Here is a 21320-nt window from a genome sequence, read left to right as displayed (position 1 = left end):
GTCAAAACCAGAAACTCACCATGTTAGCCCTGAAACGCCAGAGGGAGCTGCTGTGCTGTGGGTAAGCCAGCCACAGTGTGCCCTGTACTGACTGGTCCTGTCACTCACCACACCCCAGGCGCTGAGGGAGCCCGCAGGTTCCAGAGTCAGTTTGGTTTTCAGTGACTCTCTTAAGAAGGTTCAGATCTGAGAACCCAACACAAAGCGTCTCGTACAAGGACACAAAGTCAGCAGCTTCCCACAGAGCACAGCTGAGTAAAATGACAGCCAGGGAGGCTCACGAGCACCCTTCCACAGCCCCAGGCCCAGGCCGATGCTGCACCCAGCGTCCTGCCTGCTGATCCTGGCTGGGACATCTAGGCTCTGACTGATCTTCCTTCCCCCTGGCCCTCTCCCTCGTCTCAGCATGGGCAGCAGGGAGGGGAGTAGGTTGGGAGGGGAGTAGGTTGGGAGGGGAGTAGGTTGGGAGGGGAGTAGGTTGGGAGGGGAGTAGGTTGGGAGGGGAGTAGGTTAGGAGGGGAGTAGGTTGGGAGGAGAGTCGGTTGTAGTGTCAGGGCCGGCTGGGCGGGCTTCCTTGCAGGACACGTAGGGTGGGCTGCCACGGCCTCATCCGGTCATACAGGGAAGGCTCCGTGGCCTCCGGAAGCACCCGGTGCCACTGGAAAGGCGGATCTCACTGCTGGCCACTCAGCAGAACCTGAGGGAGGCCGTGCCTGGCACAAACCCCACCTGGCTCCCAATCCCAATAACAGGGCCTCCCTGGCTTCACCACAATTCTCTGCCTTCTACTTCCGATGGTCCTTTGTGTCCTCCTGCCAGGGTGTGCTGGCCTCTGGCAGAGCTCTCTGTTTTGAGGAAGCCTGTTTAGTCTCTGGCCCAAGCAGAGCCATACATTGGGCTTCTCAGATACTAGGAACGTCACCACAAGGAAGACAGATTCTGGGGAATTTAGACAATGAGAAGGATAGACTTTGCTGTGCCCCAAAACCCTGTGTCCTTGGGGCCCATCAGACAATTTCGGTCCCCAAATTCCTCCAATCTCTGGTTTCCAGCATCATTGTCCTGAAGGTCTGTGTCCCTTATACAAATGCCTTTCTTAAAAAACAAACAAACAAAAAAAACCACTTGCTCCTCTCTTTCCCCCTACAGGGAAAAGAGAGGCCCCTTCCTGCTGGCGCTGGTGAAGAGGTGCTATCTACCAGGTCCATGTGGCTTCAACATGCCCTCCCCTCCCCTCGGTAGACACCGAGGCTGGGCCCATGGCAAGGGCTCCTCACAAATGATTAAAGGAGTGGAATTTGAATGATTCCATCTTGGCAACCCGACAAAGGGTGTACACATCCTCAACTAAGAAAACACAGCACCTCCAAATCCAATGAGTCATCCACACTCAAAAGGGATTAGAATCATCTTAGCAGATCGACTTTTGAGATAAGAAGCATCGTGCACCTTTCATTAAAGGTGTACTGCTAATAATTACACTGTGACAATAGGGATAAACTGGGATAGCAGCGAGCCCACAATGATATATTATCACACTAGACATGGCATTTGGTGTCTGTTGTCCCAGAGGTGTCCCCTCCTCTCACCTGTTCAGAGAGCAGGTGGGCTGAGAGCATGTTAGGGACCCTCACGCCTGTGGAGTCCCTGATCAACCTGCATGGAGCTCACTTCACTTCCTCCCAGGAAAAGCTGGTGAGGGCCCTGGGGACATTCTCGTGGCCTTAGGCTTGCAGCCTCATATTCCAAAAGCAAGGCAGCTGCTCGGAGACAGGACTACTATCAGCAACCAGGCTGGTCCTGCACACAGCTGATACCAGTATGCTCTAGGGGGAGAGCCAATCTGCTCAACGGTGGCGGGCTGGCACTGAACTCCGGTCTGATATGTGCCTCTCCCACCTGTGTACTGGCCACACCAACTCTCCTAAGTCCCTCCATGGGCTATGCACAGCTACCAGGAACACTCTTTGCCCTGTCCCAGGCAGAAGTCTCAAGCTTTCACAGCTCAGATCACAGAAATCCCTCCCCCAATGCCCCCCACTTTATGCCTCTCTCAAGCCCTGTGCTCCTGAAATGTGTCTCAGTTATTATGTAGCTGGTTCCCACCAGCCTGAACTCTTAGTCGCCACCACATTTCAGGACCCGGCACAGAGCTGGCTCCCTGTGAGTGCCTGCCTTGTCCATGTCTGATCAAAGAGCCTGTGGCTACAGGCCCCCCACCCCCACATCCCAAGCTGATCCCATTTTGGAAGCACAGCTCATAGGCTGAGGTGCTTCCTTCTGTGCTGGGTAAGAGCACCCCCTGTGCCCTTTTCCATGCCCCCCTCTTCCCGGGCCTCTCAGCGGGCTGGCAGGAGAAGCCCCAAGGGTAAGAAGCCATTCCTACCTAGAATGAAGGCGACCACATAGTTGGAGATCTGGCCCATGCCGACAATGACAAATAACACGGTGAACATCTCCCAGTTGGTGGAGAAAATCTGCAGGAAGCTGAAGGCAGTCTGCACAGCCATGGTTGCAAAGAGGATGCTCTTCCTGCCAAACCTGTAGAGGATAGCACAGCACAAAACATGGCCGGGGCAGGTCACGGAGGCACTGCAACTCGGGCGTGTGGGAGGCACCGAGTCGGGCACTGCTGCAGACTTCATTCTCGGGGGAGGGGTTAGGACAGGGTTTTCTCTCTGTCGTCCACATCCTCTCAGGTGCCTCCTTGGTGAGGTCTCAGGCATCCATCTGCCCAGGAGTTACCTTGTGAGAGTCTAAGCCTCCTGTGGAACCACCACATTTCAAAAGCACAGAGCAACTTATGCAAGGACCACGTGGAAATCACTTGAGAATGAGCCACAGGTAGAAGCTGCCACCACATTTCTAGAAGGTAGGTACTGCACAGACAGCAGGCACATCTCCTATCAGCAGCACGGGACCTCTATGTGTCCAGAACCAAGACTCCCTCTATGGCAGCGGTCTTCAACCTTGGCTGCACTTGGAATCACCTTCAGAAAATGCTGGAGCCTGTACCCGCCTCCCAAGATTCTTATGTCTGGGATGCAGTTTGGACATTGGGATTTAAACAATTTTTCCAAGTGAGTATAATGTGTAACCAAAATTGTGAACCACTGCTCTGTGGGAAGTGTAGCTTCCAGGAACATTCATTAGCAACCCTGTAGTTGGCTTAAATCTTAATTTCACATTTTGATAGTCACCGATGGGAGAAACGGATCACAGATGTTAGCAGAACAGTCTCCCACCCCATTTTCCAAACTCAGGTCTCAGGCTGTTGAGCTTGGGGTCCTATTCGGCTTTGCAGGGGAGGCACAGCCCCCTCTCTGGGCATCTTCCCAACACTGCCATTTAGCATTCCCGCCTTCCTGCTCTATCCCCACAGACCATTCAGGGGTCAGTGGGCATTTCCCCTGGAGCTGTGATGCCTGCTCCTCAAGACTGTGAGCTGGAGATCAGCTCTGTGGCCCCCGTGCCTGGTCAGGGCCCGGTCCACAGCAGAGGTGGTGCACATTAGCAAGCCGTTGCTCACTGTCTGGCCCTGACTCTGGCTTACGGCTGTTTGTGGATAGATCATGTCATCCAAGAGTTAGGGACGGGGTGGGAGGCATGGTGATGGCAGTGTACCTTTTTAAAAATAATATAATTTTTTATTGATTTCTGAGAGGAAGGGAGAGGGAGAGGGAGATAGCAACATCAATGATGAGAGAGAATCATTGATTAGCTGCCTCCTGTATGTCCTCCACTGGGGATTGAGCCCACAACCCAGGCATGTGCCCTGACTGGGAATGGAACCATGGCCTCCGGGTTCATAGGTTGACGCTCAACCACTGAGCCGCACCGGCCGGGCAGCAGCGCACCTTTTTTGAAGAGTTTGGTAATATGAGGATCCACTTCCCAGTGGGTCCTGGGAAGGGGCTGGGTGTAGGAAGATTAGGAGGCATCATGGCTGCTCCTGTCATGGACTTGTTGGCCTGAGGGGCCTCCTTTCTCTGGGTGGAAACACCTTGCATTCAGTTCAATCCCAAGACAAACAGGGATTGACAAGGGGCCCCATCCCACTTTCCTCCTCGCCTCCTTACCTGTCTGACAGCTGTCCGGAAAAGAAGGAGCCAAGGAGCACGCCCACGAAGAACAGGGAGGTGGTGAGCGGCGTCTTCCAGTCTTCCTTACACACCAGGTTCCACTGCCAGGGAAACAGCGCGAGGTGTGAGCCCGCTCCCCAGCGGCCCAGCCCCAGCCCAGCTCCGGGGGACAGCAGCACAGCAGCCAAGGGCAGGCTGGCCATTGTGCAGAGGGCCCTGGGGGTGGGCTCCGGACTACCTTTTACTGGGGCAAGTCACTGTCCTCCCTGAGAGCCCCCTTCCCTTCTGAAAGGGAGTGTGATGCCCTGGCTCTGCTGGCATCACAGTGAGAGTGAGCTGAGGCCACGGCTGCGACTGGGGACCCTCAGCTGCACAGTGGCATGAAGCAGAGGTGGCATGTCTACACCACGGAGGGAAGGTGTCAGAGCACAGAGCGAAGGTGTTAGAAACTCCTGAGGGGCAGGGCAGGGGGCATGGCCACTTGGTCCAGGTATAAAGTTTCCTCTGCCTTGTTGAAAGTGCAAGTGGTCCCAGGGGGTCTGTGATTACATGCGCTGAGGAGACTCCCCCGGAGATCCCTGTGCTCCCCGGCCCATTCACACCAGAAGCCTGGATCGGGCCCCACTGAGCCAGAGGGGATGTAGCCTATCTCCCATCTACAGTCCTCCACCCTCCTTCCCACCCAGCCTTCCAAGAAGTGGGGCCCTCCCATTGCCCAGGTCCCCGGGGCTGCTGCAGCCTTAACAAGTCTCTGCTGGTTGATCGATAACATGAGGGTTTCAGCCAGCGTTCCAGTTCCTCCCAGCTCTTGACTTAAGTCAAGCCAGCAACATCTCAAGGGAGGTTGCACAAATTTCAACATGTGTTCAATGAACTTTCATTTATTTAAAAAACTAGAGGCCCGGTGCACAAAAATTTGTGCACTCGGGGGGAAGGGGGGAGTCCCTCAGCCCGGCCTGTGCCCTCTCGCAGTCTGGGACCCCTCGGGAGATAACAACCTGCTGGCTTGGGCCTGCTCCCGGGAGGCAGAGGGCAGGCCCAATCCCTAGGTGCAGCCCCTGGTCGGGCTCAGAGCAGGGCCGTTTGGGGAGTTGGGACGCCGCCCCTGTTATGCACAGAGCAGGGCGGATTGGGAGGTTGCGATGCCACCCTCAGTCACGCTCAGGGTAGGGCTGATTGGGGGGTTGGGGCACCATCCCCTGTCACACTCAAGGCAGGGTCAATGGGCAGGTTGTGCGGCGCTACCCCCTGTCACACATAGAGCAGGGCCAAACAGGGGGTTGGGGCGCTGCCCCCTGTCACGCACAGAGCAGGGCCCATCAGGGGGGTTGGGGCTCCGTACCCTGTCACACACAGAGCAGGGCCCATCAGGGGGTTGGGGAGCTCCCCCCTGTCACTCACAGAGTAGGGCCGATAGGGGAGTTGGGGCACCGTCCCCAGTCACACACAGAGCAGGGCGGATCAGGGGGTTGGGGTGCCGCCACTGTCACACTCAGGGCAGGGACGATGGGGAGGTTATGGCTCTACCCCGTCACACACAGAGCAGGGCCCGTGGGGGGGGGGGAGGGTTGGGGCGCCGCACCCTGTCACACACAGAGCAGGGTGATCAGGGGGTTGGGGCACCGCAGCCTGTCACACACAGAGCTGCAGGGCGATCAGGGGGTTGGGGAGCTCCCCCCTATCAGGCACAGACCAGGGCTGATCAGGGGGTTGGGGCACCTTCCCCTGTCACGAACAGAGCAGGGCCGATAGGGAGATTGTCACACACAGAGGTTGCCCCGTCATGCTGATCCCGGTGCCGGGAGGCCTCGCGGCTTCACTGATCCTGGTGCTGGGAGGCATATTACCCTTTTACTATATAGGATAGAGGCCTGGTGCATGGGTCGGGGCTGGCTGGTTTGCCCTGAAGGGTGTCCTGGATCAGGGTGGGGGTCCCCACTGGGGTGCCTGGCCATCCTGGGTGAAAGGATGATGGCTGTTTGCAGCTGGTCACACACCCTTCAGGGTGGGGGTCCCCACTGGGGTGCCTGGCCAGCCTGGATGAGGGGCTGAGGGCTGTTTTCAGGCTGGTGGGTGACTGAAGCTCCCAACCGCTCCTTTTTTTTTTTTTTTTATTCTGGGCCAGCTTTAGCTCTAAGGCTTGGCTCCAGCTCTTAGGCCTCCGCTGCTGAAAGCAGGTTTCTGGCCTTTGTTTACCTTCTGTATTTGAAACAATGTTGCAATCCTGCTGGCTGAAACCCGGCGACTAAAGCAGGTTTCTGGGGTTTTGTTTAGCTTCTATATTTGTAACATAGTTGCTTAGAGTTGCAGCTCAGAGGCCGGCAGCGGCAGGCGGGGAACGTTGGAGTCCTCCATCACTGAAGCAAGCAAGCCTCATGTTTGCTTCCAGCTGCCTGGCTGCTGGCCGCCATCTTGGCTGGCAGTTAATTTGCATATCGCCCTGATTAGCCAATGGGAAGGGTAGCGGTCGTACGCTAATTACCATGTTTCTCTTTTATTAGATAGGATAAGCAGGTGCCAATGAGTATTTGGGAGCTGTGGGTCAGGAGGTTGTTGTGTGTGGCCGGATGATTGGTCTAGAGCAGTGATTTTCAAGGAGTGTGCCACAGCACACCAGAGTGCCACAAGAATCTTTAAAACATGCAATACCTGACTATTTAGTCAGGGGCACTGACCTCTTTTCCTGTAGATTGTTGAATGAAAAAATAGCAATAGCCAACATAACAACAGCCATCTAGTGTGAATGAATCAAAATTATACTGATTTTTTTTTTGTCAGATTGGCACAAAATATATATTTTTGGGTATGCTGCAGACTTTCAGTAACCAGCGTGTGTGCCGCGGGATGGAAAAGGTTGAAAATCGCTGGTCCAGAGCAGAGCCCCTGCTTCCCGTCCCACCACCACCCCAGCTCCACTTGCAGGTGGTGATGCTTCATGACAGTCTCAAAGCAATTCAGTTCTTAATGCTCACAACTTCCCTAAGATAGATTTAAAAATGAATTCACGTATTTCTGTCACCTCATTCTGCAGCAGAGAGAGGTGTGTGTAAGAACAATCCCCCCCCCCGCCCCCCAGAAAAGTGTTACACAAAAAGCCAAGGGAACGGGGGCAAAGAGAAAGCACGGGGGGGGAAGGGCTGCAAAATGCCCAAGCTGAGGGGAGACTGGCCACCTGCTGCCCTGCCCGGGTCCGGAGGCCCTGAAATCGGGCTCTGAGCATCCCAGCCGCTCAGCGCTCAGGACCGCAGTGCACACGGTGATAAACTCGTTCTGCAGAAGCGCCTGAGTACCGAGACCTGAGAGAAGTCTCTCCTAGACACTTTCTTCCACAAAGGCGTCACTCTGTGATGGTGAGGGTAACGTCCTTGAGAACACCCTTGTCCTAAAGACAACAGCAAGATTCATGAGGCTGCCTTTCCTGGTGCCCATGAAGCTGGCCACGGGAGGGACAGCCAAGCACGGCTCTGCAGAAGAAACACAATGTGGCCCAGGAACTCAGCTCTCTACCCTCAGTCACAATCCCAGGAGAAGTCCTGAGACCACACCCACAGTAGGGTTGCTTCACCTCGGGTCCCTGAATGGGCTTCATGGGAAAGGTCACAATCCCTCCAAAGTTACATGGCCAGGTTCATGGGCCTGGGCAAAGGATGGGAAAAGGTAGACAGGATATGCACCTGAATTGATGGCCACCCACTTCCAAAACTCACTGGCCAAAGTGTCAAAAAAGAGCTTGGATCTGTTCCAACACACAGCAAGATAAGCAATTGAGATTTCAAAGCCTTATGATGTGGAGTGCGACCCATTTTGCAGAAGAGTAAACTGAGGTGCTGAGACTGGGTTTTGTCTGAAGTCATAGCAAGTAAAAGGGCATGTGAGTGACCAACTCAGGTCTGTACAACCTTGTATGCATCTCCCGCTTTGAACATGAATTCCGAAGGCTGGATAAAATGAACTTCCATCCCATACACTTCGGCAAGGAGTGTGACAGCAGGACTAGGGGCAGGAGGCCTCCACCACAGCCTTCAGCCTGGACTGAGCCAAGATCTCCAGCTTGGTAGGAGTATTAACGTGTCCATGATCAATCATCACCAGTCCATCTGCAGTGGAGCAGAAAAGCTCTTCTGAAGATACTGTGGTCTCTCCTTCGTGATTTTTTTTGAACTTTTTCTGTCAGGACTTTGCCTTAGATGAGGGGAGGTAAGATTTACAGGCATCAAAGAAAGAAGAAGGCTGTCAGGTGTGAAGCTAGGCATCGCCTGAGCAAAGGTTGTGGGAAGGACTGGCTACCTAATTTGCAGGCCCCACACAAACTGCAAATGCAGGAACCCCCTTGTTAAAAAATGATTAAGAATTTCAAGATGTCAATATCAGAACATTAAAACCAAGCACGGGCCCTTTGTGACTGCACAGGTTGCATGCCCAGGAAATCGGCTTAGTAGTGGGTCGATTTGATCTCTTTGGGGAATGGAGCAGGGGAAGGGGTTCTGAATTGGAGTGCTGGGAAGGGTGAGCAATGACCAGCTCTCCATCATTCTCCTATTGGAGGCCATGCAGCCATGGCTCTAGGTCCCCCTTCCCTCCTTGAAGAAGGGCTCAAGAAGCCCCATCAATATCATGCTACACAGGAGGTGGCCGTGTGTGCACAGCAGCCACTTGCTTCAGGCCCATGCAGGCTGCTATCTACATTTATTTTTTAATTTTAATTTTTTAAATATATTTTATTGATTTTAGAGAGGAAGGGAGAGGGAGAGATAGAAATGTCAATGATGAGAATCATTGATTGGCTGCCTCCTGCATGCCCCCTACTGGGGATCGAGCCCGCAACCCAGGCACGTGACTTTGGCTGGAATCGAACCTGAGACCCTTCAGTCCGCAGGCTGACGCTCTATCCATTGAGCCAAACCAGGTAGGGCATGCCATCTACCTTTAGAGAGCCTGCTCATACCCAGCAGACCTCAGTGCTACCGGGGAAGGGGGCGGGGAGGCTCCAGGGCTGATCTTCTCTTGGGGAGTTGCTGTATCCAAGGAGTCTTTTAGAAAAGCTGCAAAGGGCCTGGTAATAGGACACAGGATTGGCAGACAAAGTTCCAGCTGGGGCTCACGGGGCTGCAGTCTAGTAAATCAGCTGTCAGTCTGAAGAGGAGCTCCTTTTCTCCACGGGGCTATTCCTGGGGAGTTCAGGTCATGTCTGTCCCAGACCCTTGGGGCTTGAGGGGTGTGTCTTGGGGCCTCGCTAGCCAGGGCCCCAAGGAACTCTCTGTGCTTAACAGTGACATGACAGGCTCAGTGGGAGACAGTCTTTTCCTTGATGGGACAGACCTGTGCCTTGGTCTCTCACAGATCTATACAACATGCTCAGAGGTGGATGGCCTGGTGAGTAGCTAGCTGGCAATCCTCTGGACTTGTGCTTTGAGGTCAAACACTAACATTTCTGAAACATAACCCCCACACCCCCACACATCCCCTGGAGAGAAAGAGAGTGGAATGCGGGAACCAACTGGCCCAAGATGTGCAGAGTAGGGGCACTGGATGTGTCCTCCCAGCGTTACTATGTCCGTCTCATCCTCAGGGGCTCAGACCAAGGTTTCCCCAACAAAGCAGAGTGAGTTCCATGTAGCTGGACCAGCTGGCCTTCGGTTCTGCTTTAAGAAATAAAAACCCAGGTCACCAGGTAAAAGGGGACAGGAGGTCACTCTTGCCATAGAAGAATGTGCCTTTCATCCCTCCCAGCAGTAATAACAGGAATGACAACTACAGTGTATTGAGTGCTAACTGTGTGCATTGTATTGTCTCATGGATCTCAAAGCTGCCGTGTGAAATGGGTAGTCTCTTTATCCCCATTTACAAATGAGGAAATGAAGGCACAGAGCATTGAAGTGACCAGCCCACGTTCTAGTGGATTGGTAAAGGAAATTGCTTAATCATTTATCCAACCGTCATTGAACACCTGCTCTTGGCCAGGCTCTGTGTGGGGTACAAAACAGACATGGTTTCTGCCTCCACAAAGCTCAAGGTCAAGCATACTTTATAGGACAGATCATGTGCGTGCATTAGCCCAGCTGTCCTGGGCCACTGTGCCCTTGCTCTCTGGCTAGAGAAGAGCCCCTCCCCCCCTTTCCTCTATCTCCTCCAGATGGACAGAGTTCTAAAACCTGAGCCTATTCATATAATTATTTGAGATAACGAATGCTTGCACAAGGCTAGGCACGTGATGGATGCTTAACAAACTGCTGATGAACAAACACTGAACAATTAGGAGTAATGGAAAACGAGTTTGGAAAATGTGTGGTGTCACACTTTGTCCTTTGAAAATCATCCTCAACCTTGAACTCTCCAAGTAGCCAAAGTTTTCGCATTTATCAAAGGCGTAAAGGACCATAAAGAACTGCAGAGAAATGAGAACTCTGGAAGGCAGCCTGACGTTGAGCAGAGTGCACAGGCTCTCTTGAGTTCTGTCACTTATGGCTAGGTGGCTTTGGGCTACTCATGCACACCTATCAGCCTGCTTTTTCATTGTCAAAGAAGAGCTGTAATACTCCTTCCTAGGGATACTGTGAGCATTTGACAAGAAATGTAAGTAGAGTGTCTGACATATTACAGGCCTTCCTAAATGGCAGTTCCCTTTCTGCTAACCTCACACCTTTGTCCTAAGCAAAACCATGACTTAGAACAAACAGCATGAATGAATAAGCAAAGCAGGTTACACTTAAACCTGACTAAGCAAAAGAGATTCTCAGAAACAAGAACTTTGTATTCAGTGACCAAAAGGCTTTTACCATAGGGCATAAAATCCCTTTATAAATGGACTTTAATCTTAGAGATGAGTATACATGAAAATCTGACATTAATCCACTTAAGAGTGAAAAATATATTTCGGTCACATCTCTTATAGTTATTTTTCATTCCGGAGAAAATAGGAAGTAGTAATTAGTTAATAATAGAATATACATCCCCCCAATTTCTTCCTTATAACTTAGTTGCTATTTAAAGCTGAAAATTTCTTGACTATTGGGGAAAAAGAAGCTGGATAGTTAATTATTTTTGTTTATAACAGCTATATTGAGATATAATTTACACGCCATAAAATTCACTCTTTTAATGTGTACAGTTCAGTGGTTTTAGTATATTATTCACAGAGTTGTGCAACCATCAGCACTATCTAATTTTAAAATGTTTTTACCACTCCTGAAAGAAACCCTATGCCCATTAGCAGTCAATTCCCATTCTCTTCCCCCAGGACCTGGCAACTATTAATATACTATCTGTCTCTATGGATTTTCCTATTTTGGATATTTAATGTAAATGGAATAATACAATATGTGGCCCTTAATGACTGATTTTTTCCCCCCCACTAAGCATGTTTTCAAGATTCACCCATGTTGTAGCATGTGTTAGTGCTTTATCCTTTTTTATGGTTGAATAATATACCATTGTATGGATATACCATATTTTATTTAACCATTCATAGGTTGATAGACATTTGGGTTGTTTCTATTTTTGGCTACTATGAATAATGCTGCTATGAACTTTTGTGTACACAGCAGCATTATTCTGCTCTATCTCCACAGTCTCCCTATTCCTACCAACATTTGTTACTGTATGTCTTCTTAATTATAACTATTCCAATGGTGTTAAGAGGTATCTCCTTGTGGTTCTGATTTGCATTTCCCTAATGACTAACAATATTGAGCATCTTTTGTGTTGAATCTGTAGATCAACTTGGAGTGTTGCCATCTTAACAACATTAAGTCTTCTGCTTCATATTGGCCTATCATAAGAACATGAGACGTCATTCCACTTATTTAGGTCTTGACTTTCTTTCAAACATGCTTTGTAGTTTTCAGAGCATGTTTTGCATTTAAAAAAAAAATGTATTCCTGGAGAACTTCTTCTAATATTTATTGTAAGGAAGTACTGTTAGCAAAAGATTATCTCAGTTTTTGTGTACCTGGGAATATCTTTATTGCATTTTCTTTTTAAAAAATATTTGTATTAATTTCAGAGAGGAAGGAAGAGGGGAAGAGAGATAGAAACATCAATGATGAGAGAGAATCATTGATTGGCTGTCTCCTGCATGCTCTCCACTGGGGATTGAGCCCACAACCTAGGCATATACCTTTGACTGGAATCAAACTAGGACCCTTCAGTCCGCAGGCCAATGCTCTAGCCACTAAGCCAAACTGGCCAGGGCTCTTTATTTCATTTTCAAAAGAGGTGTTGCTAGAGATAAGATTCTTGGTTGACATATTCAGCACTGTGAATATGTAATCCCACTGCCTTTTGGCCTCCATTGTTTTTGATAAGTCAAACGTAAATATTATTGGAGTCCCCTTGTATATGAAGTCATATTTTTCTTGCTGCTTTAAAATTTTTCCATTTGTGTTTGATGTTCAGCAGTTTACCATGATATGTCTGTGTGTGGAACTTTTTTGTTTTTTCTACTTGGACTTTGCTGAACTCTGACCTGTGTAGATTAATGTTTCTCATAAAATTTGGGAAGTTTCAGCCATTATTTCTTTGACTAGATTTTTTTCTGTTTTTCTCTTCTTTCTTTCTAGTATTCCCGTTATGCATATGTTGGTGTGCTTAACGGTGTTCCACTTTTCTCTATGACTCTGTTCATTTTTTCTTCATTCCTTTTTCTCTCTCTCTTTTTTTTTTGGATTGCAAATTTACTATTGTTCTACCTTCAAGTTTGCTGATTCTTTCTTCTGCCTGTTTATATGACAATTAAAGCTCTCTACTGAATTTTAACTTCAGTTACTATATATTTCAACTCCAGAACTTCCACTTAATTTTTATATATAAATTTAATTTTGTCTTAATTAGTATTCTACATTTGATGAGACATTGTCATCATACCTTCTTTTACTTTTTTTAAGTACGCTGCTTTGAAGTCTTTATTAATATATCTGGGCCCTTTTATTCCGTTTCTGTTGCCTGCTTTTTCTGCTATGTGTCAGTCATGTTTTCCTGTTTCTTTGCATGTCTTCTAATTTTCTTTTGTTTAAAATTGGACATGTTAGGAAATATATTATGGAAACTCTGAGCATTGAACCCCACCCACACCCTAGGGAGGCTTGTCTTTATTTGCCTGTTGACTTATTTAGTAACTTGGCTGGACTCTAAGTGATGTCTGGTTCCCTTTCAGTGTGAAGCCTCTGATGTTGCTCTTCAGAGGGCACAGTGTTGGGCCCGTGCACAGTCACCCTGGGATGACAATGGCTTTAGCAGTGCTCTTTTGACTGTCTCTTTCCCTGATTTTTCTATTACACTGTCTGCCTCTGCTGATAACAGACCCAGCTGATCGTGTTATTGTTTTTAATAATCCCTTAGCACATAAATTATCCCACAGTCTAGTTCGATTAATTCAAATCCCTTTGCAGGAGTAGTGTTTGAGGTTTGTTCTGACTCTAGGAGGGATGTTCTGAGCGGTTTCTTTTTCTGGTTGCCACTGGTAAACTAACTAGCTGACCTGTGGGTTAGCTTGTTGCTCTAATGGAGCTGCCATCCTCCTCTTCTTTATCACCACAGTCTACTTTGTTTTCAACATCACTCCTCGTCTTCAACTCCTGCACACTTTCAAATGAAGTTATTTTCTGTAGGGACAGCTTCAGAGCTCTCTGTTCCAATGGGACTACCTTTCAGAGGGTGAAGGCCTCTGAGCTCCAGCTCCAGAGCTGAGGGCAGAGAAAGCAGCCCTCAGAGTGACACCACTACTTTATGAGTGGGACTCTGGGTGGGGGTGATAGCCTCTGTCTTTTCGGCTTGCTTCCACCCTACAAACAAGCTGGGACAAGAGTCCCAATAGTCTTGGCTTATGTAACCTGTGGTAGAGCTGCCACCATATCAGTAGGAGCTGATTGGAAGAGGGGAATCCCCCAATCTCCTGGCTGCATTCAAAGAAATTAAACCTCTGCGACTTGGAGTCCAGGAAGTTGAGGTGGGCTAAACCTTAAAATGTTCTCAGTATCTTTTTCCCCCTTCATATTAGAGGTAAAGAAAAATCAACCACAGGTGGAGAGGCCTCAGTGAAGAGTTCTGTGGTCATCAGAGGCTCACCCCAATGAAAGACCCAGGGAGTTTGAGTGGGATGGTGGGGATGGGATTGGAGAACCTGAGGGGAGGAGAAGGGGTACTCAGGGGCCTGGCCCTCCTCTTGCATCCTGGCATGGAATCCATCACAGCTCTACCAGGCTCCACTCTGGGAATGTGAGCAAATGGCATGGGGTCTGTACCACTGTGGACCTTCCCTACACTCCGGCAAACACAGAGCAGGAACCACTAGACTTGGGCTGTCTATGCCAGTTGCTAGGGCATGTGAGTCAATCCTGCTTCTCCCCAGAGCCTCCATTCTCTCTGTACCATCTCTGCTCCAAATGGTATCCTTGCTTAAAACTACACCAAGGTTTCCGATAACAAGGCAGGCCTGTACTAGCCTTGAATATAAATTGACTTGGCCTATCACAAGGGACAAATTATAGTCCTTGCAGATGCCCAAGGCATTTGCAGCTCCTCTGATCAGCCCTGCCAAAGCCTTGTTTTTTGACAACCAACCTCTTGGACTCTGTGTGAGAGTTCTGCTGCCCACCAGGAGGGATGGACAAAGTCTGTTTATCCAGAAAGTTGGCAGGAGGTGTAGATGAGGCAGTTTCTGGACAAAGGCACGCTCTGAGATCCTGGTGCCATTGTCTGGAGGAACACAGCTGAGAGGCCACAGGCAAACTGTTTAGGGTGAGACAGTTATAAACAAACAGGGAAGCACATTCAGGCCAGAGGTAGGGAAATACCCCTGAATCTCTTTTATTTGTTCTCTGGCAAGACCTTTCTGAAGCACTGACTGGAAATAAAAGTCTTTCCAGCTGGTGTTGGCTAGAGGCAGAGGTCCCCACACCTTACCGCCTTTGGAATGTACCAAAGGGCAGGTCTGAGTGTGAACTTGGTTATATTCAGGCTATCCTGAGAACCAAGCTGTCAGTCCCCATACTGGCCAGCAGTATGCCAAGGCAGCCGACAGGCTTGATGGAAAGAAAACAGCCTAAACCTGCCTACTGCTCAAACTCTGCAACTTCGCCAGAGCCCAGCCAGGCCCAGCCAGGCCCCAGGAGAGGCACATGCCTGCGTGTTGCCATATGCACTCACTCCCACATAGAGATCAGATAGATGCCAGGCTCAGTCTGTCTAACTGTTCCCTTCTTTGCTGCTCCCAATGCCTCCCATAAGTGTTATCTTAGCAGAGATGAGGCCACTGTGTTTCAACCTCATAACTTTGAACTGTGTGGGGGAAATCAGCGTGTCCTGTTCTGTCCATCCATGCCCTGACCCCGGGTCCCAGGAAAGATGCACAAGGCTAGTGCCTCCGAAGGTCCAGGCCCTTTGCTGGAGATTCTTTCATGCTTAAAGGCATGACTGCCAGCAGTTCCACCCACGGGTTTCTAGAGGAAGCACCCAACTGCTAGAAAGGCTAAAAGTTTGTCTGGTGAGGAAGCAACCCCACCTCAGGCCATTGGTGGCTGGCCACAGAGGGCTGGTCCTGCCCCGGGCAGTGGCTCAGTAGGGTGCAGAGTCATCCCATACACCAAAACAGTTGTGGGTTCAATTCCCAGTCAGGGCACATATCTAGGTTAAGGGTTCAATCCCCTGTTGGGTACATATGGGAGGCAACCAATCAATGTGTCTCTCTCACAGCGATGTTTCTCTCTCGCTCCTTTCCTCTCTCTCTAAACAAAGAAGAAGAAGGCCGGTCCTTACCAAAAGCAGGTTCTCTCAGGGCCTGTGGAGCACACGGCCTGGAAGTGGTACCTGACTCAGAGGTGACTGCACAGTTTTCCAAGCCCATGGACTGAATGAGGTCAAGACTACCTGATGTTCCATGGGAAACGAGGACGTGTGTGAGGCAGAGGCCAGCCCATGCTTAGACCCTGGCCAGAAGCTAGGCTCACCCCTACTGCTCAGCCTGAGGCCCTTCAGATGAATCGAGGCCCCCTGGAGAGCAGGGAATGGGCTGCCCTCCCTGCTCCTTCAGCCTCAGGGCTGGAGGCTCCTGAGCTTCCTCACACACAGGGCCTCTGCTCTGTGGAGCCCGTCACACTGAAGGGCTACAGAGAGGGCCATGCCCAGGGAGGCCGGTCCCCCCACGGCAGTAGGTCTCAGTGAGAAGCATCCATCATCAGCCGCTCTGGGATGTTTGGGGTCCCTTCCTTCCCCAACAGAAGTGTCAGTCTCAACCTGCTGGGGCAGATTCCACTCGTTCCTGCTCCTGCTCCTGTTCTGCGGTGGCTGGCACTCCTCCTCCCTGGGCCAAGCACAGGCTTCTCCAGCCCCGACTCCAGAGACAGACGAAGGGCCCTGCCCTGACTCTGACATTCGTTATCCTTAAAGTGAAAAATCATTTGGTTCATACTGGCACAGCTGAAGCAACAGAATAAATGAGGATAGTATTAGATTATAACTCATGAAACAAAATGAGCATGTGTGAGTCTGTACTGATATAAAGTAATAATTGTATAAATAAATAAATGGGAGTGAAGAAGAAGCTCTTCTTTGCAGAATTCCAATTGATAAATTGGAAAGAATGTAGACGATGCAAAAATCACCACTAGGCAAATGCCACAGAAATAGTTGTTATAGTTGGAGAAACAGGATATTTGTATAGCCTCAAAGTATCTCCCCCCAAGATATTCATTAATGATAAAGGGGAAAAAACAGTGGCTTTACAATGAAGAAACCAAGCAGACACCAACTTAAACAAGTGATCAAGGTTAACATCGCCAGTAATAAGCCATATCGATGCTATGTACCTGCTGGTATGATGCCCGCGGACACATCACTTCTATGGTATTCTTGTCAAAAACTCACAAACTCAATTTCAGCGTGAGACAAATTACACAAATCCCAAAGCAAGGAGACTCATAACAAGTGTCAAGATCAAGATAAGGAAAGAATGAGCAACTATCACAGATGGGAGGAGGCTAAGAAGACATGACAACCAAACACAATGTCAAATCCTGGATCGGACCCTAACACAGAAAAAGGACACGAGTGGAAAAACTGGTGAAATTAGAACAAGGTCTGAAATTTAGTTAATAACATTGTAACCAATGTTAATTTCCTGGTTTTAATAAGTAAATTACGGTTATATAACTTGTGACCATTAGGGAAACCTGGGTGAAGGGTATATGGGAATTCTCTGTGCTATTTTCACAACTTTTCTCTAAATCAAAAATTACTTCAAAATAAAGTTTAATAAAAAGTGATTCTTAGTTACTGCACAGGACGAATAAATCGGACTTCACAAACAGCCCCTGAGGAAGGAAACTACCGTATATACACATACACACAAAGACAGATGCACGTATATACCACATTTCATTTACCCATTCATCCGCTGATGGACACTTGAGTTACTTCCATTTTTGGCTATTGTGAATAATTCTGCTATGAACATGGGTGTACAGATATCTCTTTAAGACTCTGCTTTCAATTATTTTGTATATATACCAAGAAGTGGTCTTGTTGGATCATATGGTAATTCTATTTTTAATTTTTTGAAGAACTGCTATACCGTTTTTCATAGTGCCTGCACCATTTTACATTCCCACTACAGTGCACAAGGACTCCAATTTCTCCACATCCTTGCCAACACTTATTTTCCTTTGTGTGTGTGTGTGTGTTTTAAATAACAGTCATCCTAGTGGGTGTGAGATGATATCTCATTGTGGTTTTGATTTGCATCTGTATTTCCCTAACAATTAGTGAGGTTGAGCACCTTTTCATACACCTGTATCCCTTTTGTAGATAAGGAAAAAGAGGCTTTGAGCAGTGAATGTAACATGCTGAAGTTAGCCAGGTGGTTAGCGGTGGGGTCAGACCGACGCTGCAGTCAGACTCCAGACTCCAGACTCCTCCTGTGCCACCAATTCTCTGGGGAGAGCCGCCGCCACCCTGTGGCTTCTCCCACCTTCCTCCCAACCACCAGTGCCCATTTGCCTTTTACCTGACTCCCACCACCCAAAAAGGAAGCAAGGAGGGGAAAAACCAAATCCTGGTGTGTGTGTGTGTGTGTGTGTGTGTGTGTGTGTGTGTGTGATGAAGAGCATCCCACAGGCCCCCTCTCTGTAAGCAGGGCACAAAGGGTAGCTATGTACTTGGAGGCCAGCAGCTACCCACCCCTGACACCTGAGGGGAACAAAACCAGCAAGGAAGGGAAAGGAGACTGATCAACACAGCTGCCAGGGAGGAGACAGCAGCCAGCTCGGCCAGCTGCAGCTTAGCTGCTGACGACGCTTCCAGGAACTGAGGTGGGATGAACTGGCCTCCAGGCTTAGGTGCCCCTGGGCCAGGCTGTAGGCAGGGCATGGGCAAGCACTAGGAGGCCCTGTTAGGGGATCCAAGAAGTATGGCCGCCTTAGGGTCTAAGGTAGGCATGGCACCAATGCCAGTGGGAATCTGAGGTGGCCCATAGGCTGAGCCCACTTTCCGTGGGTCCTGTAGATGTTGCAGCCACCACTCCTGGCTGGCCACCGGTCTCTGCCAAAGCAACTCCCACAGCTTCCTCACGAATCTTCTTGCTTTTTATAGCAGCTAGAGTGAGCTCTTTCTAAAAACACAAATCTGCCCATGTTACGCCTTGCTTAGAACCCTCACTGTTCTTGGAATAAAGTCGATTCCTCTGTGATCCCACCAGGCCCACTGGGAACTGGCCTCTGTGGGCGTTTCTAGCCTCACCTGCCATCCTGAGCTCCAGGCACCCTGATCTATAGAATTCCATCCCAGGATCTGCCACGTTCTTTGCCTAGATAAGTCCTGCTCATATTTCCAGACTTTGCTCAAATCTTATCCCCCGTCCTTGGAGTATTTCCTCACCCTGTTATCTCCACAGAGAGGGTAATGTATCTGCCCCAGGTCACAGAGCAAGCCAGTCAGGATTTGAATTCAGGCTCCAGAACTCCATTGATGTTAGCCCTCTTTGTAACATGGCCAGTATGCCTCATGGGCATCTGACCTCTGAGATGCCTGCAGCCTAGTGCCCAGCTCAAAGCCAGCCGTGGTGTCTGATGGTTGTCCTACTGCCCATTGTGCTGAAGGAAGGGGAGAGCAGAGGCCACCCTCAAGTTTTTCTTGGGAGGAACACAGAGCAGAGGAGGGTCCAGAAGCTGGGGAGTCGGACCTGCCCAACCAATAGCAGGAAACCAGTCTGTGAGGATACCCTTCTCGGAAGGACGCATGCCCTGACCCAGCATCTCCTGGCCATTACCCGGGGCAAAGCAGGAAATGCAGGGGGTGAAGCTGTGTGTATCCCGACTTCTGAAATTCGGAAAACCTGTCACCAAATCACTTAGGATGCTAAGGGGCTAATGGCATAAGCTGGAGCCCCCATCCACCACTGGGCCCTATGCTCAGAGGGGTCTCGGTGTGTCTGTCTCTTCTTAAGTGCCTTGGGGCCATGGTCATTGGCTCCTCTGATCCCTGCACCCAGCAGGCATCAGGAGGACCTCTGCTCCTTTCCGCAGAAACTGGAGCCCAAGCTTCACCGTAGGCACGTGAGAGCAGTAGGTCCCGGATGCTTCCAGAAGTCTGTGGCCACCAGCAGGCAGTCCTGCCCATTTGTGTCTGCACTTGAGCTCAGCAGTGTCCCCTACACACCCCTCCTGCCTGTACAGAACTTGACTCAGCCTGTACATCTGGGGAGCCTGGGGCTGAGCCTCTCTAGGGCAGCATCTAGGCTCTTGAGAAACAACTTCAACTGTTGTGCAACTCTAAAAGGAGAAGACAGTTGGCCAGAACACTCCCTGCTCCATCCCCTCCATCCGGGACCAAAAGATCAAGAATGAGCTAAACCTGAGTTCGGTGCTCTTCGGCTGCACTCCTATGTTGGAAGCATAACCCAGTGGTGGGACAGCCAGCGGGGGGGAGCCTCGAAGGGGACTGCCACGGATAGAGGGTTGCTCACACACCCACCTCGGTCACGATGGTGGACAGGTAGACGTCCTGGCTGAACTCCCAGCCATCCAGGCAGTCCTCCTGCTCCAGCTGCTCCAGGTCCACGTCGCGCCCCGGCTCCAGCCCGAGCGCCGAGAAGTTGGCGATCGCGGCGAGCCGGTAGCGCCGGCAGTTGTGGGGCACCTGGCGGCCGTCCTGCAGCCGGAGCGGGGCACTGTGGTTGCGCCAGGCGCTGCTCAGGTTCGCGGAGTCGGGCACCCGGCAGCGGTGCTCGGGGGTCCCTGCCAGGAACACGATGGACATGCCGTTGAAGCCGTTGGGGATGATGCTGGCGCTGAGCAGGAAGAAGATGAGGCGCTGGAAGAGCCCCCACTCGCCCAGGAAGGAGGTCACCTCGTCGTAGTCCCGCATGCTCCCCGCCGCGGCTCGGCCGCTTGCAGCGCGCGGTGACGACAGGAGCGCTCTCCGGAGGGCGCCGCGCGGCCGAGGGCGTTCCCCGGGGGTGTCGGCACGTTCTGGGGGCGGCCGGCTGCGGAAAGTGGGACGCGCGACCGGGGCCGGTTCCCGGGAAACCTGCTGCAGGATCTGGACGCCAAGCTGGAAGCCTCCGGAGGAACTCGGGACCACACCCCCATCCCGCCTGGGGCTGGGGCTGGGGAGGGCCTGGCGGCCGGGCCCGCTGGGGTGGGGCTTCCGGGCCGGCTCCGCCTCGAGTCCCCGCTCCGAACGCCGGCCACCCCGCAGTGCGGAGCAACCTACCCGGCCTCGGAGCTGGGCCCTCGGGAGAGAGCGGGCGACAGGGAGGGGCCGCGGCTGGAGAGCAAAGTCTTGGAGAGGTCGGCTCTCTGCCCTCCCGGTCGGCGTCTGCCCCTCGCCCGGGGCGGTCCCTTCCAATCCCGAGTCTGAGCTCCGCTGGCCGCACGCGGACGCCAGTCCGGGGGGTCGGTGCGCCGGGAAACGCGTGCGGCGCGGCGACAGCGCGCACTCTCCTTGGGCACGCACGCCGCGCCCGCGGCCGGCGCCTGCTGACGGGGCGCGCACTCGCCAGCCGTCCCGGGAGGGCTGGATTCGGTCCCCGGCGGCGGCATCCGGAGGGGCGGGCGCTCTAGGAAAGCCAGGAGCCTCACCTTGAAAAAGGGAAACAGGCCCAGGGCCCGGAAGGGACGGGCAAGGTCACTCTGCGTCAGAGATAGGCTGGGACGAAGGGCGGTGGGGGGCAGGGGTCGTGCCAGGGTCCTGCGTGGGCCCTAGAGGATTCAACAGGAAGCCTGGCCCAGGTGAGGGCCCTTCATGGAG

The 21320-nt window shown here is 51.2% G+C and overlaps 1 protein-coding gene across 1 annotated transcript in view; it reads right to left on the bottom strand.

Moving 5' to 3' along the window:
• LOC308520098 (solute carrier family 22 member 4) overlaps positions 1 to 21029 on the bottom strand; it is a 43359-nt gene extending 22330 nt beyond the window's left edge. The window contains exons 1-3 of the mRNA XM_081092586.1: positions 20043 to 21029; positions 4080 to 4183; positions 2387 to 2541 (exon numbers count right to left, since the gene is read on the bottom strand). Of these exons, the coding sequence (XP_080948712.1) occupies positions 2387 to 2541; positions 4080 to 4183; positions 20043 to 20435 (652 nt within the window). The 5' untranslated portion in view covers positions 20436 to 21029. The remainder of the gene's footprint in view (positions 1 to 2386; positions 2542 to 4079; positions 4184 to 20042) is intronic.
• Between the last annotated feature and the right edge of the window lie 291 nt (positions 21030 to 21320).

This window comes from Myotis nattereri (genome assembly GCF_964212035.1).
Source record: "Myotis nattereri genome assembly, chromosome: 5".
NCBI classification, from domain to species: domain Eukaryota; kingdom Metazoa; phylum Chordata; class Mammalia; order Chiroptera; family Vespertilionidae; genus Myotis; species Myotis nattereri.
This window is presented reverse-complemented; position numbering and strand designations above follow the sequence as displayed.